This window comes from Anolis sagrei, chromosome Y, assembly GCF_037176765.1.
Source record: "Anolis sagrei isolate rAnoSag1 chromosome Y, rAnoSag1.mat, whole genome shotgun sequence".
Taxonomy (NCBI): domain Eukaryota; kingdom Metazoa; phylum Chordata; class Lepidosauria; order Squamata; family Dactyloidae; genus Anolis; species Anolis sagrei.
Genome location: NC_090035.1, coordinates 83,823,668 through 83,846,154, shown reverse-complemented (window position 1 = coordinate 83,846,154; position 22,487 = coordinate 83,823,668). Strand labels below are relative to the sequence as shown.

At 45.2% G+C, this 22,487-nt stretch overlaps 1 protein-coding gene across 1 annotated transcript in view; it reads left to right on the top strand.

The window, feature by feature from the left end:
* The window catches only part of ATP1A3 (ATPase Na+/K+ transporting subunit alpha 3), a 61,338-nt gene that overhangs the window by 28,332 nt on the left and 10,519 nt on the right, over positions 1–22,487 (top strand). The window contains exons 9-18 of the mRNA XM_067461620.1: positions 893–1,091; positions 2,241–2,350; positions 4,887–5,021; positions 9,082–9,274; positions 10,906–11,081; positions 16,280–16,416; positions 17,767–17,917; positions 19,444–19,612; positions 19,723–19,877; positions 21,599–21,722. Of these exons, the coding sequence (XP_067317721.1) occupies positions 893–1,091; positions 2,241–2,350; positions 4,887–5,021; positions 9,082–9,274; positions 10,906–11,081; positions 16,280–16,416; positions 17,767–17,917; positions 19,444–19,612; positions 19,723–19,877; positions 21,599–21,722 (1,549 nt within the window). The remainder of the gene's footprint in view (positions 1–892; positions 1,092–2,240; positions 2,351–4,886; positions 5,022–9,081; positions 9,275–10,905; positions 11,082–16,279; positions 16,417–17,766; positions 17,918–19,443; positions 19,613–19,722; positions 19,878–21,598; positions 21,723–22,487) is intronic.

Genomic DNA, 22,487 nt, shown 5'->3' with positions numbered 1-22,487 from the left:
AAAGGAGTTGGACTGGATGACCTTTAGGGGTCCTTTCCAACTCTCAAGTTCTATTATTATTATTATTATTATTATTATTATTATTACTATTATTATTATTCAGGGGCTGGATGACCATCTGTCAGGAGGGATTGGATGGCGTCCTGCCTGGCAGAAGCAGCTTGGACTGGATGGCCTTTGGGAGTCTCTTCCAACTTTTCAGATGTCTTTATTATTGTTATTATTACTATTCAGAGGTTGGATGGCCATCTGTTGAGAGGGATTGGATGGTGCTTTTCCTGCTTGGCAAAAGGGGTTGGACTAGATGGCCTTTAAGGGGATCCTTTCCAACTTTAGGATTCAATAATAATAATAATAATAATAATAATAATAATAATAATAATAATATAATTTTGGATAATAATGATGATAATGGAGTTGCTTTGCATCTCTGGAGGCTTTTAAACAAGCGCTGAATGGCATCCTCCCTTCTGTTCTTCCTTCCTTTGCTTTCTTCTCTCCTTCCTTCCTTCCTTCCTTCCTTCTCTCCTTCCTTCCTTCCTCCTTCCTTCCTTCTGTTCTTCCTTCCTTTGCCTTTCTTCTCTCCTTCCTTCCTTCCTTCCTTCCTTCCTTCCTTCCTTCCTTCCTTCCTTCCTTCCTTCCTTCCTTCTCTCCTTCCTTCCTTCCTCCTTCCTTCCTTCTGTTCTTCCTTCCTTTGCCTTTCTTCTCTCCTTCCTTCCTTCCTTCCTTCCTTCCTTCCTTCCTTCCTCCTTCCTTCCTTCCTTCCTCCTTCCTTCCTTCCTTTCTTCCTTCCTCCTTCCTTCCTTCTTTCCTTCCTTCCTTCCTTCCTTCCTTCCTTCCTCCTTCCTTCTTTCTTTCCTTCCTTCCTTCCTCCCTTCCTCCTTTCTCACAGGTCTGCCTGACGCTGACGGCCAAGCGCATGGCGCGCAAGAACTGCCTGGTCAAGAACCTGGAGGCGGTGGAGACGCTGGGCTCCACGTCCACCATCTGCTCCGACAAGACCGGCACCCTCACCCAGAACCGCATGACCGTGGCCCACATGTGGTTCGACAACCAGATCCACGAGGCCGACACCACCGAGGACCAGTCCGGTGAGCGGGGGACGGAGGGACATCTGTTGGGAGGGATCGGGCGGCCCTTGGGGTCTTTTCGCACTGTAGCAGGCATGGGAAAACTTTGGCCCTTCCTCCAGGTGTTTCCCCGCCCACTGGCTGTTAGGAATGGTGGGAGTTGAAGTCCAAAACGCCTGGAGGACGCAAGTTTGCCCCTGCCAGCACGATGGGACTTTGTGGTGGCCGCAAGGCTGCCCCAGGAGCCCCTCCAAGCCTGCAGAACATCCATAGATCCCATGTTCTTCTTGTACTGACTATTTTGTTCCTCCCTCCCTCTTTCCTTTTCCCTTCCTTCCTTTTTCCCTTACCTCTTTCTTTCTCTCCTCTCTCTTTCCTTTCCTTCCTCTCCTCTCTCCCCCTCTTTCTCTCCTCATTCCTTCATTTCTCTCTCTCTCTTTTTTTTCTGTTTTGCATTTCCTTTCCTTTCTCTCTCTCTTCATTCTATCTTTCTCTCATTTCTCTCTCTGTCTTGCTTTTCTTTCTTTCTTTCTTTCTTTCTTTCTTTCTCTTTCCTTTCTCTTTTGCTTTTCTTTCTTTCCTTCCTTTCTCTTTCCTCCTTTGTTCCTCCCTTCTCTCTCTCTCTTGCTTTCCTTTCCTTTCTTTCTCTTTCCTCCTTTCTTCTCTCTCTCTTTTGCTTTTCCTTCTTTCCTTCCTTTCCTTTCTCTTCCTTCTTTCCTTCCTCCTCTCTCTTTCTTTTGCTTTTCTTTCCTCCCTTTCTCCCTCCCTCCCTTCCTTCTCTTTCTTTTCTCATCCCTTCATTTCTCTGTCTTTTCTCTGTTTTGCTTTTCCTTCCTTCTTTCTCTTTTCCTTTCTATTCCTTCCTTCTCTCTTTATTTTCCTTTCTCTTCCTTCCATTTTCCCTTCCTCTCCTCTCCCTCTTCCTTCTTTCCCCCTCTCTCCATTCCTTCCTTCCTTTCCACTTTTTCTTTCTCTTTCCTCTTTCCTTCCCTCATGCTTTCTTTCCCTCTTTTCTCTCTCTTTCTCTGCTTTGCTTTTCCCTTCCTTCCTTCCTTCCCCCCCCCCCCTCTTTCCTCCTTTCTTCATTCTTTCTCTCTGGTTTGTTCTTCCTTCCTGTTCTCTCTCTCTCCTTTCCCTTCTTCCCTTCCTTCCTTCCTTTCCCCTTCCCAGGCACGGCCTTTGACAAGAGCTCTGCCACCTGGGTGGCCCTCTCCCACATTGCCGGACTCTGCAACCGGGCCGTCTTCAAGGGCGGGCAGGAGAACATCCCCATCCTCAAGGTGAGCCCGAGGAAGAGGGAAAGGAGGGAATGGGAAAGGGAAAGGGAAAAGGGGTCTCGGGGGTCCACATCAAAGGAAACGCAGGGAGGACGGCCTTCGCTCTGGGGGAAATACAGCTTATCCTTCTCCCAACCGGGTCCCCCTCTCGCCCTCTCTTTCTGTCTTCTGCCTATCTTCCTATTGCCCTTCCCCAATCATTCTGTTTATTGATCACTGTCTTTCATCTCTCCTCCTCTCTCCATCATTTCATGGATATCTATCTATCTATCTATCTATCTATCTATCTATCTATCTATCTATCTATCATCCTGCATCTATCTAGCTCAACCAATCAGTCATTTACCTGCCTATCATTTGTTTGATCATCTTAATCAGTCATCTATTTAGCTATCTATTGCTATCTCCAGCACCCTTCCTTTATCTATCATTCCATGTATCTCGCATCTTCTGTTTATAGCTTTGATATCCTCTATCTATCTATCTATCTATCTATCTATCTATCTATCTATCTATCTATCTATCTACTTATCTACTATCTTCCTATCATCCTTCCCCTATCTTTCTATTTCTCTCTCTCTCTCTTCCATCTGTCTATCTTTCCAGCCCCCTTCCTCTATCTATCTTTTCATGGATCGCATCTCTTCTATCTATAGTTTTGTTATCATCTATCCATCCATCCATCCATCCATCCATCTTAATCAATTGGTCATCTATCTGTCTGTCTGTCTGTCTGTCTGTCTGTCTGTCTATCTATCTATCTATCTCAACCAATTGGTCATCTATTTACCTTCCTATCTCTCTCTCTCTCTCTCTCTCTATCTGTCTGTCTGTCTGTCTGTCTACTTATCAGTTATCTTCCTAATATCCTTTCTATTTATCTATCACTCTCTTCTGTCTATCTTTCCAGCACCTTTCCATCTATCTTTTCATGCATCTTGTATCTTTCATCTATCTCTCTATCATCCTTTCCTTGTCTGTCTGACTGTCTTCCTACCTGTCTCAATGAATCAGTCATCTATTTCCCTACCTACTTATCATCCTGTCAACTCAATCAATCACCATCTATTTACTGATCTATCATCTCGATCATTCATCTATTTAGCTATCTATATATCTATTGTTGACTTCCATCACTTTCCTCTATCTTTTTATGTATCTTGTATTTTCTGTTTATCCTTCTGTCATCCTTTCTCTATCTGTCTATCTATCTATCTATCTATCTATCTATCTATCTATCTATCTATCAATAATCTCGATCAATCATCTATTTACATACCTATCCTTTGGTCTGTCTATCTATCTCAATCAATCACTCATCTGTTTACCTGCCTATCATTCTGTCTGTTTATCTTGATCTATTTACCTACTTATCTTTTTGTCTATCTATCTTAATCAATCACTCATCTGTTTACCTGCCTATCATTTTGTCTGTCTGTCTGTCTGTCTATCTATCTATCTATCTATCTATCTATCTATCTATCTATCTATCTAGATCAGTCATCTATTTACCTGCCTATCATTCTGTATATCGGTCTTTCTTTCTATCTATCTATCTATCTATCTATCTATCTATCTATCTATCTATCTATCTAAAGCAGTCATCTGTTTATCTACTTATCATTCTGTCTATCTAACTTGATCAATCACTCATCTATCTACCTGCCTATCATTCTGCCTCTCTACCTATCTACCTATCTTGATCAATTACTCATCTATTTACCTGCCTATCTATCTGTCTGTCTGTCTGTCTTTCTATCTAGATCAGTCATCTATTTACCTACTTATCATTCTGTCTATCTATCTATCTATCTATCTATCTATCTATCTCGATCAATCACTCATCTATTTACCTGCCTATCATTCCATTGGGAGCCCGTGGTAGCGCAGTGGGATAACCGCTGAGCTGCTAAACTTGCTGACCGAAAGGTTGGTGGTTTGAATCCAGGGAGCGGGGTGAGCTCCTGCTGTTAGCCCCAGCTCCTGCCAATCTAGCAGTTCAAAAACATGCAAATGTGAGTAGATCAATAGGTACTGCTCTGGCGGGAAGGTAACGGCACTCTGGAAAGGTTGGTAGTTTGAATCCAGGGAGCGGGGTGAGCTCCCACTGTTAGCCCCAGCTCCTGCCAATGTAGCAGTTCAAAAACATGCAAATGTGAGTAGATCAATAGGTACTGCTCTGGCGGGAAGGTAACGGCACTCTGGAAAGGTTGGTAGTTTGAATCCAGGGAGCGGGGTGAGCTCCCACTGTTAGCCCCAGCTCCTGCCAATGTAGCAGTTCAAAAACATGCAAATGTGAGTAGATCAATAGGTACTGCTCTGGCAGGAAGGTAACAATATTCCATGCATGACTTTGGAGGTGTCTACGGACAACGCCGGCTCTTCATCTTAGAAATGGAGATGAGCACTAGAGTCCCAGAGTCGGACATGAGTGGAGACCTTTTTATCCTTCCATTGAGCTGTCTATGTCTCTGATTTGACTCTACTGGGAGTCACTGGGTGGAGACTGGGAGTCAATGGTTGCCTGCCTGCCTTGCAGCGTGACGTGGCTGGAGATGCTTCGGAGTCGGCGCTGCTGAAGTGCATTGAGCTCTCCTCCGGGTCGGTCAAGCTGATGCGCGAGAAGAACAAGAAGGTGGCCGAGATCCCTTTCAACTCCACCAATAAATACCAGGTACGTCCGGGACCAAAATGCACGGGCAAAGCAAGGCTGGGCAAGTCAGGCTTCTGCATGTGCATGCACAACAAGCCACTTGAGCCACTGCATTTGCATATATGTATGTATATATGTATACATGTCTCCAAAATGCATGTGCCCAGCAATGTTTTGCAGTGCCAATTTCTGCAAATGTATGCATGCATGGGGACCCACCCATGTGAACCACTGCATTTGCATATTGGGTTAAAGCACTGAGCTGCTGAGCTTGTTGATCGAAAGGTCGCAGGTTCGATTCCGGGGAGTGGCGTGAGCTTCTGCTGTCAGCCCTAGCTTCTGCCAACCTAGCAGTTCGAAAACATGCAAATGTGAGTAGATCAATAGGTACCACTCTGGCGGGAAGGTAACGGCGCTCCATGCAGTCATGCTGGCCACATGACCTTGGAGGTGTCTATGGACAACGCCGGCTCTTCGGTTTAGAAATGGAGATGAGCACCACACCCCAGAGTCAGACATGACTGGACCTAATGTCAGGGGACAACCTTTACCTTATGTATATATGTAGACATGTCTCCAAAATGCATGGGCCCAGCAATTTTTTGCAATGCCAATTTCTGCAAATGCATGCATGCATAATGAACCGGGATCCACCCATGTGAGCCACCACATTTGCATATCTATCAATCTATCTATGCACATAATGATCAGGAGGAGGTCATTACATTGGTGGTGGTCCTGGGTCCAAATCCCATGTTAACCTCAGAGAAATGTGTGAAGTGGGAAAGGGTTTGCCAAGCCGCCCTTCCTTCCTCCTTTCCTTCCTTCCCAGGCTCTTCAGCCTTAATCCCGGCCCTTCTCTCGACAGCCAATAGGGATTAGCCAGGATTCCCTGTGGTCAGTCGGCTGGAATGATCCCTCGGATGCTGGGAACCGGACAGAGGGGTCCGGGAGACCCCCCCCATTGGCCAGAGCCATGTGTGGCAGACCGCAGAGGAGGGAATGCTCTTCCTTGGCAACTGACCAGGCGCTTCTGCTGCCCGAGGCAGGAAAGGACAAAATGGCAGGCGGCCGTGGTGCTATTTTCGGACGCTGAGCAGCTGACCACTGGCGCTTGAGCCTCATCTGTGCACTGCGTCGGAAAGGCAGGAGGGTGAATGCGTTTGCATCAGAGCTCCCATATCCTTCCCGGCCGGGCACTCTCGACAGGGGATTTTGGGAGTTGTAGTACAAAGGAAGGAGGGAACCCAAGGGTCTTCTAGTCCAGCCCCAATTAAAGCAGCCACACACACACACACAAACACACATATATGGGGGGGGGGTGTTTATTTTGGACCACAATTCCCCAAATCCAAAGCCTGAGGATTTTGGGAGTTGTAGTACAAAGGAAGGAGGAAACCCAAGGGTCTGCTAGTCCAGCCCCAATTAAAGCAGCTATCTATCTATCTATCTATCTATCTATCTATCTATCTATCTATTTATCTGGGGGGGGGGGGGGTATTGTTTTGGACCACAATTTCCCAAATCCAAATCCTAAGGATTTTGGGAGTTGTACTACAAAGAAAGGAGGGAACCCAAGAGTCTTCTAGTCCAGCCCCAATTAAAGCAGCTATCTATCCATCTATCTATCTATCTATCTATCTATCTATCTATCTATCTATCTATCTATCTATGGGGGGGGGGGGTAATTGTTTTGGACCACAATTCCCCAAATCCGAATCCTGAGAATTTGGGGAGTTGTAGTACAAAGAAAGGAGGGAACCCAAGAGTCTTCTAGTCCAGCCCCAATTAAAGCAGCTATCTGTCTGTCTGTCTGTCTGTCTGTCTGTCTGTCTAACTATCTATATGAGGGGATAATTGTTTTGGACCACAATTCCCCAAATCCAAAGCTTGAGGATTTTGGGAGTTGTAGTATGACTTCTAGTCTACTAATAAAGCAGGAATCCATGAAAGCAGATTTTATGGGAGGAGAACCATTTAGGACCGTAAACTGTTTACTTCCTTTTAGGGAAGATGACCATTTTGGACTATAGTTCCATACAGGTGCATCTCAACAATATTACCTGGGGATTCTGGGGTTTGTGATCCAAAGGCAGAAGGGACCCCTGATCATCCCAGAGCCCAACTCTTTTTTGCAGCTGCTTCATCTGGTTCAGTTGAGACCTAGATTGCCAAAAGATCCAAACACATCCCAATAATGGGAACCAAAAGAGATCAAAAGCGTGCAATTCTGCAAAGGCTGTGCGTGTGCACAAAACATCCTTAAATATTCATGAGCTAAATTTGCATCCTCAAAAGGGGAAGATGATTGATGGTGACCCACTTTGGGATGGCGCATCTCCAAAGTTTCTGTGTTTTCCAATGCAAAATCCCAGTTGGGTGCAGAGCCATTGCAAATAATAATAATAATAATAATAATAATAATAATAATAATAATAAATAATATAATAATAATAATAATAATAATAATAATAATAATAATAATAATAACCACCTTCAACCTTAGGGATAAATGTGTATATAATCCATATATATATATATTTGGATGCAGGTGATAGCATTCGGCCTGCATCACTTTGGTCTAATAATAATAATAATAATAATAATAATAATAATAATAATAAATATAATAAATATAATAATAATAATAGCCTTCAACCTTATGGATAAGTGTGTATATAATCCATATATATGTATTTGGATGCAGGTGATAGCATTCGACCTGCATCATTTTGGTCTAATAATAATAATAATAACAACAACAATAAATATAATAATAATAAATATAATAATAACAATAACAATAATAATAGCCTTCAACCTTAGGGATAAATGTGTATATAATCCACATATCTGTATTTGGATGCAGATGATAGCATTCAACCTGCATCACTTTGGTCTAATAATAATAATAATAATAATAATAACAACAATAATAAATATAATAATAATAAAAATATAATAACTATAATAATAATAATAATAATAATAATAATAATAATAGCCTTCAACCTCAGGGATAAATGGGTATATAATCCATATATATATAAATATATATATATATATATATATATCTGGATGCAGATGATAGCATTCGACCTGCATCACTTTGGTCTAACAATAATAATAATAATAATAATAATAATAATAATAATAATAATAGTTTGCTACCCACCTCTCCTCAATATGCATCACCCCCAAATGCATCCTGTAAATAATTTACATTAAAACAAATAATAATAATAATAATAATAATAATAGCCTTCAACCTTAGGGATAAATGTGTATGTAATCCATATATATGTATTTGGATGCAGGTGATAGCATTCGGCCTGCATCACTTTGGTCTGATAATAATAATAATAATAATAATAATAATAATAATAATAATAAATAGTTTGCTACCCACCTCTCCCCAATATGCATCACCCCCAAATGCATCCTGTAAATAATGTACATTAAAACAAATAATAATAATAATAATAATAATAGCCTTCAACCTTAGGGATAAATGTGTATATAATCCATATATGTGTATTTGGATGCAGGTGATAGCATTCAGCCTGCTTCACTTTGGTCTAATAATAATAATAATAATAATAATAATAGTTTGCTACCCACCTCTCCCCAATATGCATCACCCCCAAATGCATCCTGTTAATAACATACATTAGAACACACTATCACAAAATACATATCTTAAAATACATGGTGCAAGGATAACATAGCAACACAAATGCTTATACTGTGTATGCATTTCAGCACCTTGGACAATTCCCAGAAAACTGAGATCCATGCTTGGAGCTCTTTCAGCATTTCTGACTGACCTGGAAGGAGGTTCATGGCTGCGTCTACACTGTGGAATTAATGCAGTTTGGCACCGCTTTATCCACCAAGGCCCAGTACTATGGAATCCTGGGAGCTGGAGCTTGCAAAACTGCAACTCCCAGGATCCCATCGCCTCGATAGACTGCACCCATTCTCTGGGATGTGGCTCCTCGTGGGGGGGGGGGTGTCCTTCTTGGTGGGCGCCCTTTTGGGGAGGGGTCTCCTGAGCCTCTTCCTTGCTTCCTGAATGCAGCTCTCCATCCACGAGACGGAGGACCCCAACGACAACCGGTACCTGCTGGTGATGAAGGGGGCCCCCGAGCGCATCCTGGACCGCTGCTCCACCATCCTGCTCCAAGGCAAAGAGCAGCCCCTCGACGAGGAGCTCAAGGAGGCCTTCCAGAACGCATACCTCGAACTGGGAGGACTGGGAGAGCGCGTCCTGGGTATGAGAGAGAGGGAAGGAGGGAGAAATGGACGGAGGGATAGAGGAGGAAGGGATGAGGGAAGCAAGGAAGGAGGGAAGGCAGGTAAAGAGCAGCCGCTGGACGAGGAGCTCAAGGAGGCCTTCCAGAACGCATACCTGGAACTGGGACGACTGGGAGAGCATGTCCTGGGTACGAGGGAGAGGGAAGGAGGGATGGGAGGGAGAAATGGACGGAGGGATAGAGGAAGAAGGGATGAGGGAAGGAAGGAAGGAGGGAAGGCAAGCAAAGAGCAGCCACTGGATGAGGAGCTCAAGGAGGCCTTCCAGAACACCTACCTGGAACTGGGAGGACTGGGATAGCACGTCCTGGGTACGAGAGAGAGGGAAGGAGGGAAGGGAGAGAGATGGAAGGACAGAAGGAAGAGAGGAAGGGAGGGAGGGAGAGACGGAGGGATGGAAGGGATGGAGGCCTTCAAGAATGCCTATGGAAGGAAGGAAGGAGAGATGAATGGATAGAGGGAGAGACGGAGGGAAATAAGGAGGGAAGGTAGAAAGGAAGGTGAGATGGAGGTAAGAAAGGAGGGAGAGATGGAGGGAAGGCAAAGAGCAGCCACTGGACGAGGAGCTTAAGGAGACCTTCCAGAATGCCTACGTGGAACTGGGAGGACTGGGAGAGTGTGACTTGGGTATAAGACAGAGGCAGGGATACATGGAGGAGAGATGGAGGGAGGAAAGGAAGGAAGGAAAGAGGAAGAGATGCAGGGAGAGAGGGAGGGAGGGAAAGAAGGAGGGAGAGATGGATAGATGAAAAGATGGAAGGGAGGGAGGCCTTCCAGAATGCCAACCTGGAACTGGAAGGACTCGGAGAACAGGTCCTGGGTATGGAAGAGATGGCAGTAGGGAAGGAGAGATGGAAGGAAGAGATGGAGGGAAAGAAGGCAAGAGAGATGGGGGAAGAAGAAATGCCTTAAATAACCATCTGGAGGACTGGGAGAGCATGTTCTGGGTATGAGAGGGAAGGAGAGAGGGAGAAGGAAAGGAAGGAAGGAAGGAGTAGGTGAGAGGTGGAAAAGGAAGAAGAAAGAGATGGATGGAGGAAGACATGGAGGGAATGAAGGAGGGAGGCCTTCCACAATGCATACCTGGTACTGGGAGGACTGGGAGAGCCTGTCCTGGGTACAGCTGATCCATGCAGGGAGGGAAGAAGCGAGGGAGAGATGTGGGGAAGAAGAAAAGAATGGAAAGAAGAAAGGAAGGAGGAAGAGATGGAGGAAGGGAAGGAAAGGAGGCCTTCCAGAATGTGGGAAGGAAGAAATGAATGAGGGAGAATGCCTACCTGGAACTGGGAGGACTGGGAGATAGGGAGGGATGGATGGAAGGAAGAAGAGATGAATGGATGGAGGAAGAGATGGAGGGAGAAAAGAAGGGAAGGAAGGAACGGGTAGAGATAGAAGGAAGGCTGGAGAGATAAGAGGAGGAAGACAAAGGGAAGGAAGGAATTTGGTGTACCGCACCATAGAATGAATGCGGTTTGGTGCCGCTTTTACTGCTGCGTCTCAATGCCATGGTATCCTGGGAGATGTAGTTTTCCTTAAGGGCCCGAGTGTGTTTGGCCCCTGAGTGCTAAGCGGTGCCCTTTGCCCCCGACAGGCTTCTGCCACTTCTTCATGCCAGAGGAGCAGTACCCCAAGGGCTTTGCCTTCGACTGCGACGACGTCAACTTCTGCACCGACAACCTCTGCTTCGTGGGGCTCATGTCCATGATCGACCCCCCAAGGGCCGCCGTCCCCGACGCTGTGGGGAAGTGCCGCAGCGCCGGCATCAAGGTAAAGGCCCCTTGCAGGGAAGGATCAAGAATGCAACTCCCACCATTCCTAACAGCCTCAGGCCCCTTCCGCTTAAGCCTTCGGCAAACAGCATCACAGCATAAGGAGAGAAATACACACTGTACACGACTTCCTTATATACAATTCTGTACGTTTACACATAGCAATCTCTGATTGGTTCCCAACTCATTGACTTAACTCAAACCCAGGATTGCATCATTCACAATCACCTGGACTAGGCCAGAACACATTCCCCAAATGAAGTTCTATATACAGTTAATGCATGACTCCGCATTTCCAATAGAAGCCTATTAGCAGTGCACGACTCAGCTAGATTACATTACAATACATTGTAAAACCTGACAAAAACAAACAAACTCTCAGGCGGAAAAGGAAGGGGCCTGAGGCTGGAAGGAATGGTGGGAGTTGCAGTCCAAAACACCCGGAGGGAGGGGCCAAGTTTGTCCATGCCTGTTCTAGTGCCAGCAGTAGAGTGAATGAACATCAGCAATTACAGTTGCTGCTGGCTGAAATACCTAGCCTCGCCTTCAAAACTGTCGCGCTTTATCTCACAATTCAGCAGCAGATCAGTTGCACAACTTCAGCGCTTTCCAGTAACTTCTTCCTGCACAGTATTTTCAGTCAACTGCTCCCACAGACTGCAGTCACTCTGGAACTTTTTACAGACACTTGAGCACATGCCCAGCCATTGTCAGTTTTACTATTGTTTCCCCCTCCAATCTAGATGACACTACAAACTTACCACAGCACACGGTTATATCTTGTCTTAGCAGACAGGTTCCTTTAATAAATTACACAGAGCCTTTGGCAAACAGCATCACAACATAAGGAGAGAGAGAATACACTGTATATGACTTCCTTATATACAATTCTGTACATTTACACATAGCAATCTCTGATTGGTTCCCAACTCACTGACTTAACTCAAACCCAGGATTGCATCATTCACAATCACTGGACTAGGCCAGAACACATTCCCCAAATGATTCCCTATATACAGTTCATGCATGACTCAGCATTTCCAATAGAAGCCTATTAGCAGTGCATGACTCAGCTGTATTGCATTACAAAACATTGTAAAACCTGACAAAAACAAACAAACACTCAGGCGGAAAAGGAAGAGGCCTGAGGCTGGAAGGAATGGTGGGAGTTGCAGTCCAAAACACCTGGAGGGAGGGGCCAAGTTTGTCCATGCCTGTTCCAGTGCCAGCAGTAGAGTGAATGAACATCGGCCATTACAGTTGCTGCTGGCCAAAGTACCTAGCCTCGCCTTCAAAACAAACCAACACAAAACAAACCACAGCACACGGTTATATCTTGTCTTAGCAGACAGGTTCCTTTAATCAGATACACAGAGCCTTCAGCAAACAGCATCACAGCACAAGGAGAGAAATATACACTGTACATGACTTCCTTATATACAATTCTGTACGTTTACACATAGCAATCTCGGATTGGTTCCCAACTCATTGACTTAACTCAAACCCAGGATTGCATCATTCACAATCACCTGGAGCAGGCCAGAACACATTCCCCAAATGATTCCCTATATACAGTTCATGCATGACTCAGCATTTCCAACAGAAGCCTTTTAGCAGTGCATGACTCAGCTAGATTACATTACAATACATTGTAAAACCTGACAAAAACAAACAAACACTCAGGCGGAAAAGGAAGGGGCCTGAGGCTGGAAGGAATGGTGGGAGTTGCAGTCCAAAACACCCGGAGGGAGGGGCCAAGTTTGTCCATGCCTGTTCTAGTGCCAGCAGTAGAGTGAATGAACATCAGCAATTACAGTTGCTGTTGGCCGAAGTACCTAGCCTCGCCTTCAAAACTGTCGCGCTTTATCTCACAATTCAGCAGCAGATCAGTTGCACAACTTCAGCGCTTTCCAGTAGCTTCTTCCTGCACAGTATTTTCAGTCAACTGCTCCCACAGCCTGCAGTCACTCTGGAACTCTTTACAGACACTTGAGCACATGCCCGGCCATTGTCAATTTTACTATTGTTTTCCCCTCCAATCTAGATGACACTACAAACTTACCACAGCACACGGTTATATCTTGTCTTAGCAGACAGGTTCCTTTAATCAGATACACAGAGCCTTCGGCAAACAGCATCACAACACAAGGAGAGAGAGAATACACTGTATATGACTTCCTTATATACAATTCTGTACATTTACACATAGCAATCTCTGATTGGTTCCCAACTCATTGACTTAACTCAAACCCAGGATTGCATCATTCACAATCACCTGGACTAGGCCAGAACACATTCCTCAAATGAGTCCCTATATACAGTTAATGCATGACTCAGCATTTCCAATAGAAGCCCATTAGCAATGCATGACTCAGCTATATTACATTACAATACATTGTAAAACCTGACAAAAACAAACAAACACTCAGGCAGAAAAGGAAGGGGCCTGAGGCTGGGAAGAATTGTGCCAGTCCTCACTTTCCCCATGTTTTTATAACAGAACCAATTAGGAAATGACTTTGTAACCCCGGAACAAACACAGTGTAATATATTATAATTAAATAATAATATAATATAATATATAATAATATATTAATATTATATTATATCACACATTATATTATTTATTTATGATATTGATATGCTGCCCTTCTCACCCCAAAGGGGACTCAGAGCAGCGCATATATATATATATATATATATATATATATATATATATATATATCTATCTACACACACACACAAAACACAATACAACACACAATATATTATATTATTAGCATAGTACAATATCAGTATTCTATATTACTATATTGTACTATACCATTATGTTGCAATAGCATTCATAGGATTACACATGTAATATAAAATATATAATTATAATATTGTATTATTATTAGTAGTATTATATTATATTGTTTTACATTATATTACATTATTTATTTTATTTATGACATTTTTATACCACCCTTCTCACTTCAAAGGGGACTCAGGGCAGCTTACAAGATAGATAGATAGATAGATAGATAGATAGATAGATAGATAGATACACACACACACACACACACTATATTATATTATTAGCATAGCACAATATCAGTATTATATATTACTGTATTGTGCTATACCACTATACTGTAATATTATTAGTAATATATATATATAATTATAATATTGTATTATTATTATTATTAGTATTATATTGCATTACATTATCGGTGGTGCAGTGGGTTAAACTGCTGAGCTGCTGAACTTGTTGACCAAAAGGTCACAGGTTTGAATCTGGGGAGCGGAGTGAGCTCCTGCTGTCAGCCCCAGCTTCTGCCATCCTAGCAGTTTGAAAACATGCAACTATGAGTAGATCAATAAGTACCTCTCCGGCACAAAGGTAAGGGCGCTCCATGCAGTCATGCTGGCCACACGACCTTGGAGGTGTCTAAGGACAACGCCGGCTCTTCGGCTTAGAAATGGAGATGAGCACTAGGGTCGGACATGATCCAATTAGGAAAGGACATTTGTCACCCGGGAACAAAAATGGCATAGCATTAATTGTTCCTGGCTGCGATTTCCACGGCTGGAGGTCGTCTATTCTGGGATGCCGCAGCTGTTTTGCGGATGCCGAGGATTTGGGATGGACACCTGACTCCCTTTGAGTCCCTTTCTGGGGAAGAATTTTGCACGCCTGCCGTGCCTTTGTTGCCCTGGGGAGGAAATCCAGCCGAAAAGGAAGCCGGGGTATAAATACATGCAATAATAATAATAATCATCATCATCATCATCATCCAGCATATATATCTCATTTGCTGTGTCAGTAAAATAATAATAATAATAATAATAATAATAAAAATAATCCAGCATATATATCTCACTTGCTGTGATGTACTGTGTTTTTGTATCAGTAAAATAATAATAATAACAATAATAATAATAATAATTCAGCATATAATAATAATAATAATAACAACAACACAGCATATACATCTCATTTGCTGTGACATACTGTGTTTTGTGTCAGAAAATAATAATAATAATAATAATAATAATAATAATACTCCAGCATATATATCTCATTTACTGTGACATACTGTGTTTTTATATCAGAAAATACTAATACTAATTCTAATAATAATACAGCATATATGTCTCATTTGCTGTGACATACTGTGTTTTTATATCAGAAAATACTAATACAATTCTAATAATAATACAGCATATATGTCTCATTTGCTGTGACATACTGTGTTTTTATATCAGAAAATACTAATACAATTCTAATAATAATACAGCATATATGTCTCATTTGCTGTGACATACTGTGTTTTTGTATCAGTAAAATAATAATAATAATCCAGCATATATATCTCATTTGCTGTGACGTACTGTGTTTTTGCATCAGTATGATTTATTATTATTATTATTATTAATAATAATAATAATAATAATAATGCACCTGTATGGGTTCTCTTTTGGGGTGGAAGGCCCTGGATCTCCTCCATTGACCCGGCATGCTTTTCCATTCATAATTTTCCCTCAAAAGTTCAGAATGGCTTCTCTTGCAGCTGCCTGATTGGCTGAGCCTCCTGTGACGTCAGAGCATCTCAGCCAATCAGACACCAAAAGGGACTCAACATTAGGGCAGGTCAATTATTATTATTATTATTATTATTATTATTATTATTATTATTATTAAACTTTATTTGTACCCCACCAGCATCTCCCGAAGGACTTGATGCGACTTACAAAGGCCAAGGCCTCAGCCTTTGGACTGTTCAGAAATTATTTTGCATGTTTACCTGAACCTGAAGGTCTCCCCATCAGAGCCAGGTGCAAAATATAGTCCCTTATCAATGGGGAGTGAAGTCTGTTTGCGGCGCCTGATGAGCCAAGGGGTTAATTTACAGGGTTTGCAGATCAAGCCCATCCTTGATTATTGCAGATTTATGTGGCAAAAAGGCAATGTTCTGGTACTTTTGTTGAATCATTCAAAGTCAGAATATTTCCTGGGCTTTGTGGGATGGCAACTCCCAGCACCCCCCAATCCCTGGCTGATGGGAGATGCAGTCCAAGAATACCTGAGGAGGCCAGATGATTCCCAGCCCTGATTCACCTGTACCTTCCTTGCAAAAGACCACAATGGTCAATGGATGTGGGCTTGACCGCCCCCTTTCTCCCCCCCCCCCCCGCTGCTCCACGCAGGTGATCATGGTGACCGGGGACCACCCCATCACGGCCAAGGCCATCGCCAAGGGGGTGGGCATCATCTCTGAGGGCAACGAAACTGTGGAGGACATCGCCGCCCGGCTCAACATCCCCGTCAGCCAAGTCAACCCCAGGTCAGGAGAGATGGGAAAGAAGGAAGGAAAAGATGGGGAGGGGAGAAGGAAGAAGGAAAGGAAAGAAGGGAGGGAGGGAGGGAGGGAGGGAGGGAGGGAGGGAGGGAGGGAGGAAGGAAGGAAGGAAGGATGAAGGAAGGAAGGAAGGAAGGAAGGAAGGAAGGAAGGAAGGAAGGAGGGAAGGAAGAAAAATAAAGGGAGAGGAAGGAAAGAAGGGGGAAGGAAAGAAGGGAAGGAATGGGAAATTGGGAGGGGAGAGGGAAGAAAGAAGGGAGGAAAGGAAGACAGGAAGGGAGTGAGATGGGAAAGGAAGGAAGGAAGGAAGGAAGGAAGGGAGAATAGAGGGAGAGGAAGGAAAGAAGGGGGAAGGAAAGATGGGAAGGAAGGGAAGATGGGGAGGGGGAGGGAGGGAAGGAGGAAAGGAAAGAAGGGAGGAATGAAAGACAGGAAGGGAGTGAGATGGGAAAGGAAGGAAGGAAGGAAGAAGAATAGAGGAAGGAAAGAAGGGGGAAGGAAAGATGTGAAGGAAGGGAAGATGGGGAGGGGGAGGGAGGGAAGGAAAGAAGGAAGAAAGGAAAGAAGGGAGGAAAGAAAGACAGGAAGGGAGTGAGATGGGGAAGGAAGGAAAGGAAAGAAGGGAGGAAAAGAAAGACAGGAAGGGAATGAGATGGGAAAGGAAGGAAGGAAGGAAGAAGAATAGAGGAAGGAAAGAAGGGGGAAGGAAACATGCGAAGGAAGGGAAGATGGGGAGGGGGAGGGAGGGAAGGAAGGAAGAAAGAAGGGAGGAAAGAAAGACAGGAAGGGTGTGAGATGGGGAAGGAAGGAAAGGGAAGGAAGGAAGTAAAGATGGGAAGGAAGAGAGGGAGGGAAGGAGGAAAAGAAAGGGAGGGAGGAAATGTGGAAAGGAAGGAAAGATTAGGAAGAAGGAAGGGAGGAAAGAAGGCAGGAAAGATAAGAGAGGGATGGAAGATGGGAAGAGAGGAGAGAAAGAAGGAGAGATGGGAAAGAAGGAAGGGAGTGAAGGAAGAAAGCAAAGAAGGGAGGGAGGGAAGACAGGAGGAAGGAAATATGGGGAATAAGGGAGGGAGGGAGAGAAGATGGAAGGAAAAATGGAAAGAGGAAGAAGGATGGAAAGGGAGGGATGGAGAAAGGAAAGAAAGAAGGAAAGATGAGGGAGGGTGGGAGAATGGAAGGGAAAATGGAAAGGGAGAGAGGAAGGAAAGGAAGAAAAAGAGATGGGAAAGAGGGAAGGAGAGATGAGGGAGGAGGGAAGGAAGGAAAGATGGGGAGGGAAGATCCTCCTCTGCTGTACTCCCACTGCAACTCCCACCATCCCCTGCTTCCTCCCAGGGATGCCAAGGCCTGTGTGATCCACGGCACGGACCTGAAGGACATGACCACCGAACAGATTGATGAGATCCTGCACAACCACACCGAGATTGTCTTCGCCCGCACTTCTCCGCAGCAGAAGCTGATCATCGTGGAAGGATGCCAGAGACAGGTAGGGACCCAAGGAAGGAGAACCCCAGTGTTGAATCCTGTGTGTCACGGAACATGAACACATTAAAATACCTTTATGCTTCTGGTATGAGGCGCTATTTGGTCAAAGGAACCAGATGTTCTCTGGATGTTTGGGACTACAGCTCCCATTATCCCCAGTCACTGGCCTTGTCAACCAGGGCTTATGGAAAAAGATGGAGGGAAGGAAAAAGAAAGAGATGGAGGGAAAGAAAAAGAAAGAGGTGGAGGAAAGGAAGGAAGGAGGAAGAGATGGAAGGAAGGAAGGAGGAAGAGATGGAGGAAGGAAGGAGGAAGAATTGGAGGGAAGGAAAGAGGAAGAGACAGAGGAAAGGAAGGAGGAAGAGATGGAGGGAAGGAAAGAGGAAGAGATTGAGGAAAGGAAGGAGGAAGAGATGAAGGGAAGGAAAGAGGAAGAGATAGAGGGAAGGAAGGTGGAAGAGATGGAGGGAAGAAAAGAGGAAGAGATGGATGGAAGGAAGGAGGAAGAGATGGATGGAAGGAAGGAGGAAGAATTGGAGGGAAGGAAAGAGGAAGAGATGGAGGGAAGGAAGGAAGGAGGAAGAGATGGAGGAAAGGAAGAGATGGAGGGAAGGAAAGAAGAAGAATTGAAGGGAAGGAAAGAGGAAGAGATGGAGGGAAGGAAGGAAAGAGGAAGAGATGGAGGGAGGGAGGTATGAAAGGAAGGAAGAAAGGAGGGAGAGATGGAGGGAAGGAAGAAGGGAGAGATGGAGGGAAGGAAGGAGGAAGAGATGGAGGAAAGGAAGGAGGAAGAGATGGAGGGAAGGAAGGAGGAAGAATTGGAGGGAAGGAAAGAGGAAGAGATGGAGGGAAGGAAGGAGGAAGAGATGGAGGGAAGGAAAGAGGAAGAGATGGAGGGAAGGAAAGAGGAAGAGATGGAGGGAAGGAAGGAGGAAGAGATGGAGGAAAGGAAGGAGGAAGAATTGGAGGGAGGGAAAGAGGAAGAGATGGAGGGAAGGAAGGAGGAAGAGATGGAGGAAAGGAAGAGATGGAGGGAAGGGAAGAGGAAGAAATGGAGGGAAAGAAAGAGGAAGAGATGGAGGGAAGGAGGAAGAGATGGAGGAAAGGAAGAGATGGAGGGAAGGAAGAGATGGAGGGAAGGAAAGAAGAAGAATTGGAGGGAAGGAAAGAGGAAGAGATGGAGGGAAGGAAAGAGGAAGAGATGGAGGGAGGGAGGCATGAAAGGAAGGAAGAAAGGAGGGAGAGATGGAGGGAAGGAAGGAGGGAGAGATGGAGGGAAGGAAGGAGGAAGAGATGGAGGAAAGGAAGGAGGAAGAGATGGAGGGAGGGAGGCATGAAAGGAAGGAAGAAAGGAGGGAGAGATGGAGGGAAGGAAGGAAGGAGTAAAAGATGGAGGGAAGGAAGAAGAAAGAGCAGCCCCCTCTCCCATTGGCAATGTCCCTCGAGATAGCCTCAAGCCGACTCTGGAGGAGCTCCCCAACTGGACTCATCCTTCTGATGGCCTTGTTCCTTCTTCCTTCCTTGCAGGGGGCCATTGTGGCCGTCACTGGGGACGGAGTGAACGACTCTCCCGCCCTGAAGAAGGCGGACATTGGGGTGGCCATGGGCATCGCTGGCTCAGACGTCTCCAAACAGGCGGCGGACATGATCCTGCTGGACGACAACTTCGCCTCCATCGTCACCGGAGTGGAAGAGGGTGAGTGGGCGGCTGAGTTGGTCCGGATCCCTGTGTGGGTCAAGGTACAACCAGACCACTGGACTTTCCAGCACTAAGCCCTGGGCCTCCCCTCTCCATGTCCTTCTCAGGCCGCCTGATCTTCGACAACCTGAAGAAGTCCATTGCCTACACCTTGACCAGCAACATCCCTGAGATCACCCCCTTCCTGCTCTTCATCATGGCCAACATCCCGCTGCCCCTCGGAACCATCACCATCCTCTGCATCGACTTGGGCACCGACATGGTGAGTCCGGCCCTCAGACCCTCAGACCCAGGCCTCCTCCCTCCCTTGAGCAAGCCCTTGCGTTGAAGGGCAAGTCAGTGCTTTGGGTCTTCCGTTGAGTCCTTGAGTTGACCCCTTGAAGGGCATGTCAACACTTGTGTCCATTTTGTTGTCTCCTTGAGTAGATCCATTGAATGGCAAGTCAAGGCTTAGGTCTGTTCTGTTGACCCCTTGAAGGGCAAGTCAGTGCGTGTGTCCATTCCATTGGCTCCTTGAGTTGACCCCTTACAGGACAAGTCAATGCTTGTGTCCATTCCATTGGCTCCATGGGTTGACCCCTTGAAGGGCAAGTCTGTTCCTTTGACTTTATAGGTTGACCTCTTGAAGGGCAGGCCAAAGCTTATGTCTATTCCATTGGTTCAATGAGTTGGCCCTTGAAGAGCAAGTCAATGCTTATGTCCATTCCATTGGCTCCTTGAATTGACCCCTTGAAGGACAAGTCAGTGCCTTTGTGTCCATTACCATTGGCTACATGGGTTGACCACTTGAAGGGCAGGTCAGCACTTGTATATGTTCCATTGGTCCCATGGGCTGACCACTTGAAGGGCAAATCAGTGCTTGTGTCCATTCCATTGGACCCTTGAGTTGACCCCTTTGAAGGACAAGTCAACACTTGTGTCCATTCTGTTGGCTTTATGGGTTGACCCCTTGAAGGGCAAGTTAGTGCTTGTATCTGTTCCATTGACTCCATGGGCTAACCTCTTGAAGGGCAAACCAAAGCTTATGTCCATTCCACTCGTCCCATGAGCTGACCCCTTGAAGGACAAGTCAACACATGTGTCCATTCTGTTGGCTCTATGGGTTGACCCCTTGAAGGGCAAGTCTGTTCCTTTGGCTCTATGGGTTGACCCCTTGAAGGGCAAGCCAAAGCTTATGTCCATTACATTGGTCCCATGAGCTGACCCCTTGAAGGACAAGTCAACACACTTGTCCATTCTGTTGGCTCTATGGACTGACCCCTTGAAGGGCAAGTCTGTTCCTTTGGCTCTATGGGTTGACCCCTTGAAGGGCAAGCCAAAGCTTATGTCCATCCCATTGGTCCCATGAGCTGACCCCTTGAAGGACAAGTCAACACACGTGTCCATTCTGTTGGCTCTATGGGTGGACCCCTTGAAGGGCAAGTCTGTTCCTTTGGCTCTATGGGTGGACCCCTTGAAGGGCAAGTCTGTTCCTTTGGCTCTATGGGTTGAGCCCTTGAAGGGCAAGCCAAAGCTTATGTCCATTCCATTGGTCCCATGAGCTGACCCCTTGAAGGGCAAGTCAGTACCTTTGTGTCCATTCTGTTGGCTCTATGGGTTAACCCCTTGAAGGACAAGTCTGTTCCTTTAGCTCTATGAGTTGACCCCTTGAAGGGAAAGCTAAAGCTTATGTCCATTCCATTGGTCCCATGAGCTGACCCCTTGAAGGACAAGTCAACACATGTGTCCATTCTGTTGACTCTATGGGTTGACCCCTTGAAAGGCAAGCCAAAGCTTATGTCCATTCCATTGGTCCCAGGAGCTGATCCCTTGAAGGGCAAGTCAATGCCTTTGTGTCCATTGGCTCCATGAGTTGACCCCTTAGAGGAGCAAGTCAATGCTTGTGTCCATTCCATTGGCTCCTTGAGTTGACCACTGAATGTCAAAACAACACTTGTATATATCTATATATATCTATATCTCTTGGCCTTGCCTTGACCACAGGTGCCGGCCATCTCCTTGGCCTACGAAGCGGCCGAGAGCGACATCATGAAGCGCCAGCCCCGAAACCCCAGAACCGACAAGCTGGTCAACGAGCGGCTGATCAGCATGGCCTATGGGCAGATCGGTGAGTGGTCAGCGCTGTGGACACTGTGGACCGTGTAGGGTCAAGACACCCTTGGTGGGCAGAAGATGGGAAATGCAAGCTCTCCTCTTGCATGGCAACGGGGGTCTCCATGGACAAGCATTTCGGAGAGTTTCCTTGGCATTTGGGTGCAAGTGGCATGTTGGATTGGCTGCTGAAAATTATTGTTGTTGTTGTTGTTTACTGCATTGTTGGCCCACCTTTCTCTCTATTGTTACTACTACGACGACTACTACTACTATATTTGTATCCAACTTGTACCCCTGTGTACATAGAATCCTAGAGCTGGAAGAGACCTCCCATGGCCTTCCAACCCAAACCTATAGTATAGGAAGCATATAGATCAGTCATAGAATCAAAGTTGGGATGGAACCCCAGAGGCCATCCAATCCAACCCCCTTTGTTCTGCCAGGCAGGAAGGCACCATCTAATCCCTCACAACAGATGTCCACCCAGCCTCTGCACCATGATGGTGATGATGATGATGATGATAGTATCACCATAGGATCCTTGAGTTGGAAGAGACCCCCAAGGGCCTTCCAGCCCAACCCCATAACATAGATAGATGCAAGCAGTATAGCAAAACCAAAATGACAAAGGACTTAATTGACGTAGAGCAAGAAGATGCCAACGAAGATAATATCTAATAATGTAAATGGGATAAACTCTCATAAAAACTGACTAATAAAAATTATTTAAAAAAATAGATAGAGTCAAATAATTAAGTGATCGAATCCTAAAGTCGGG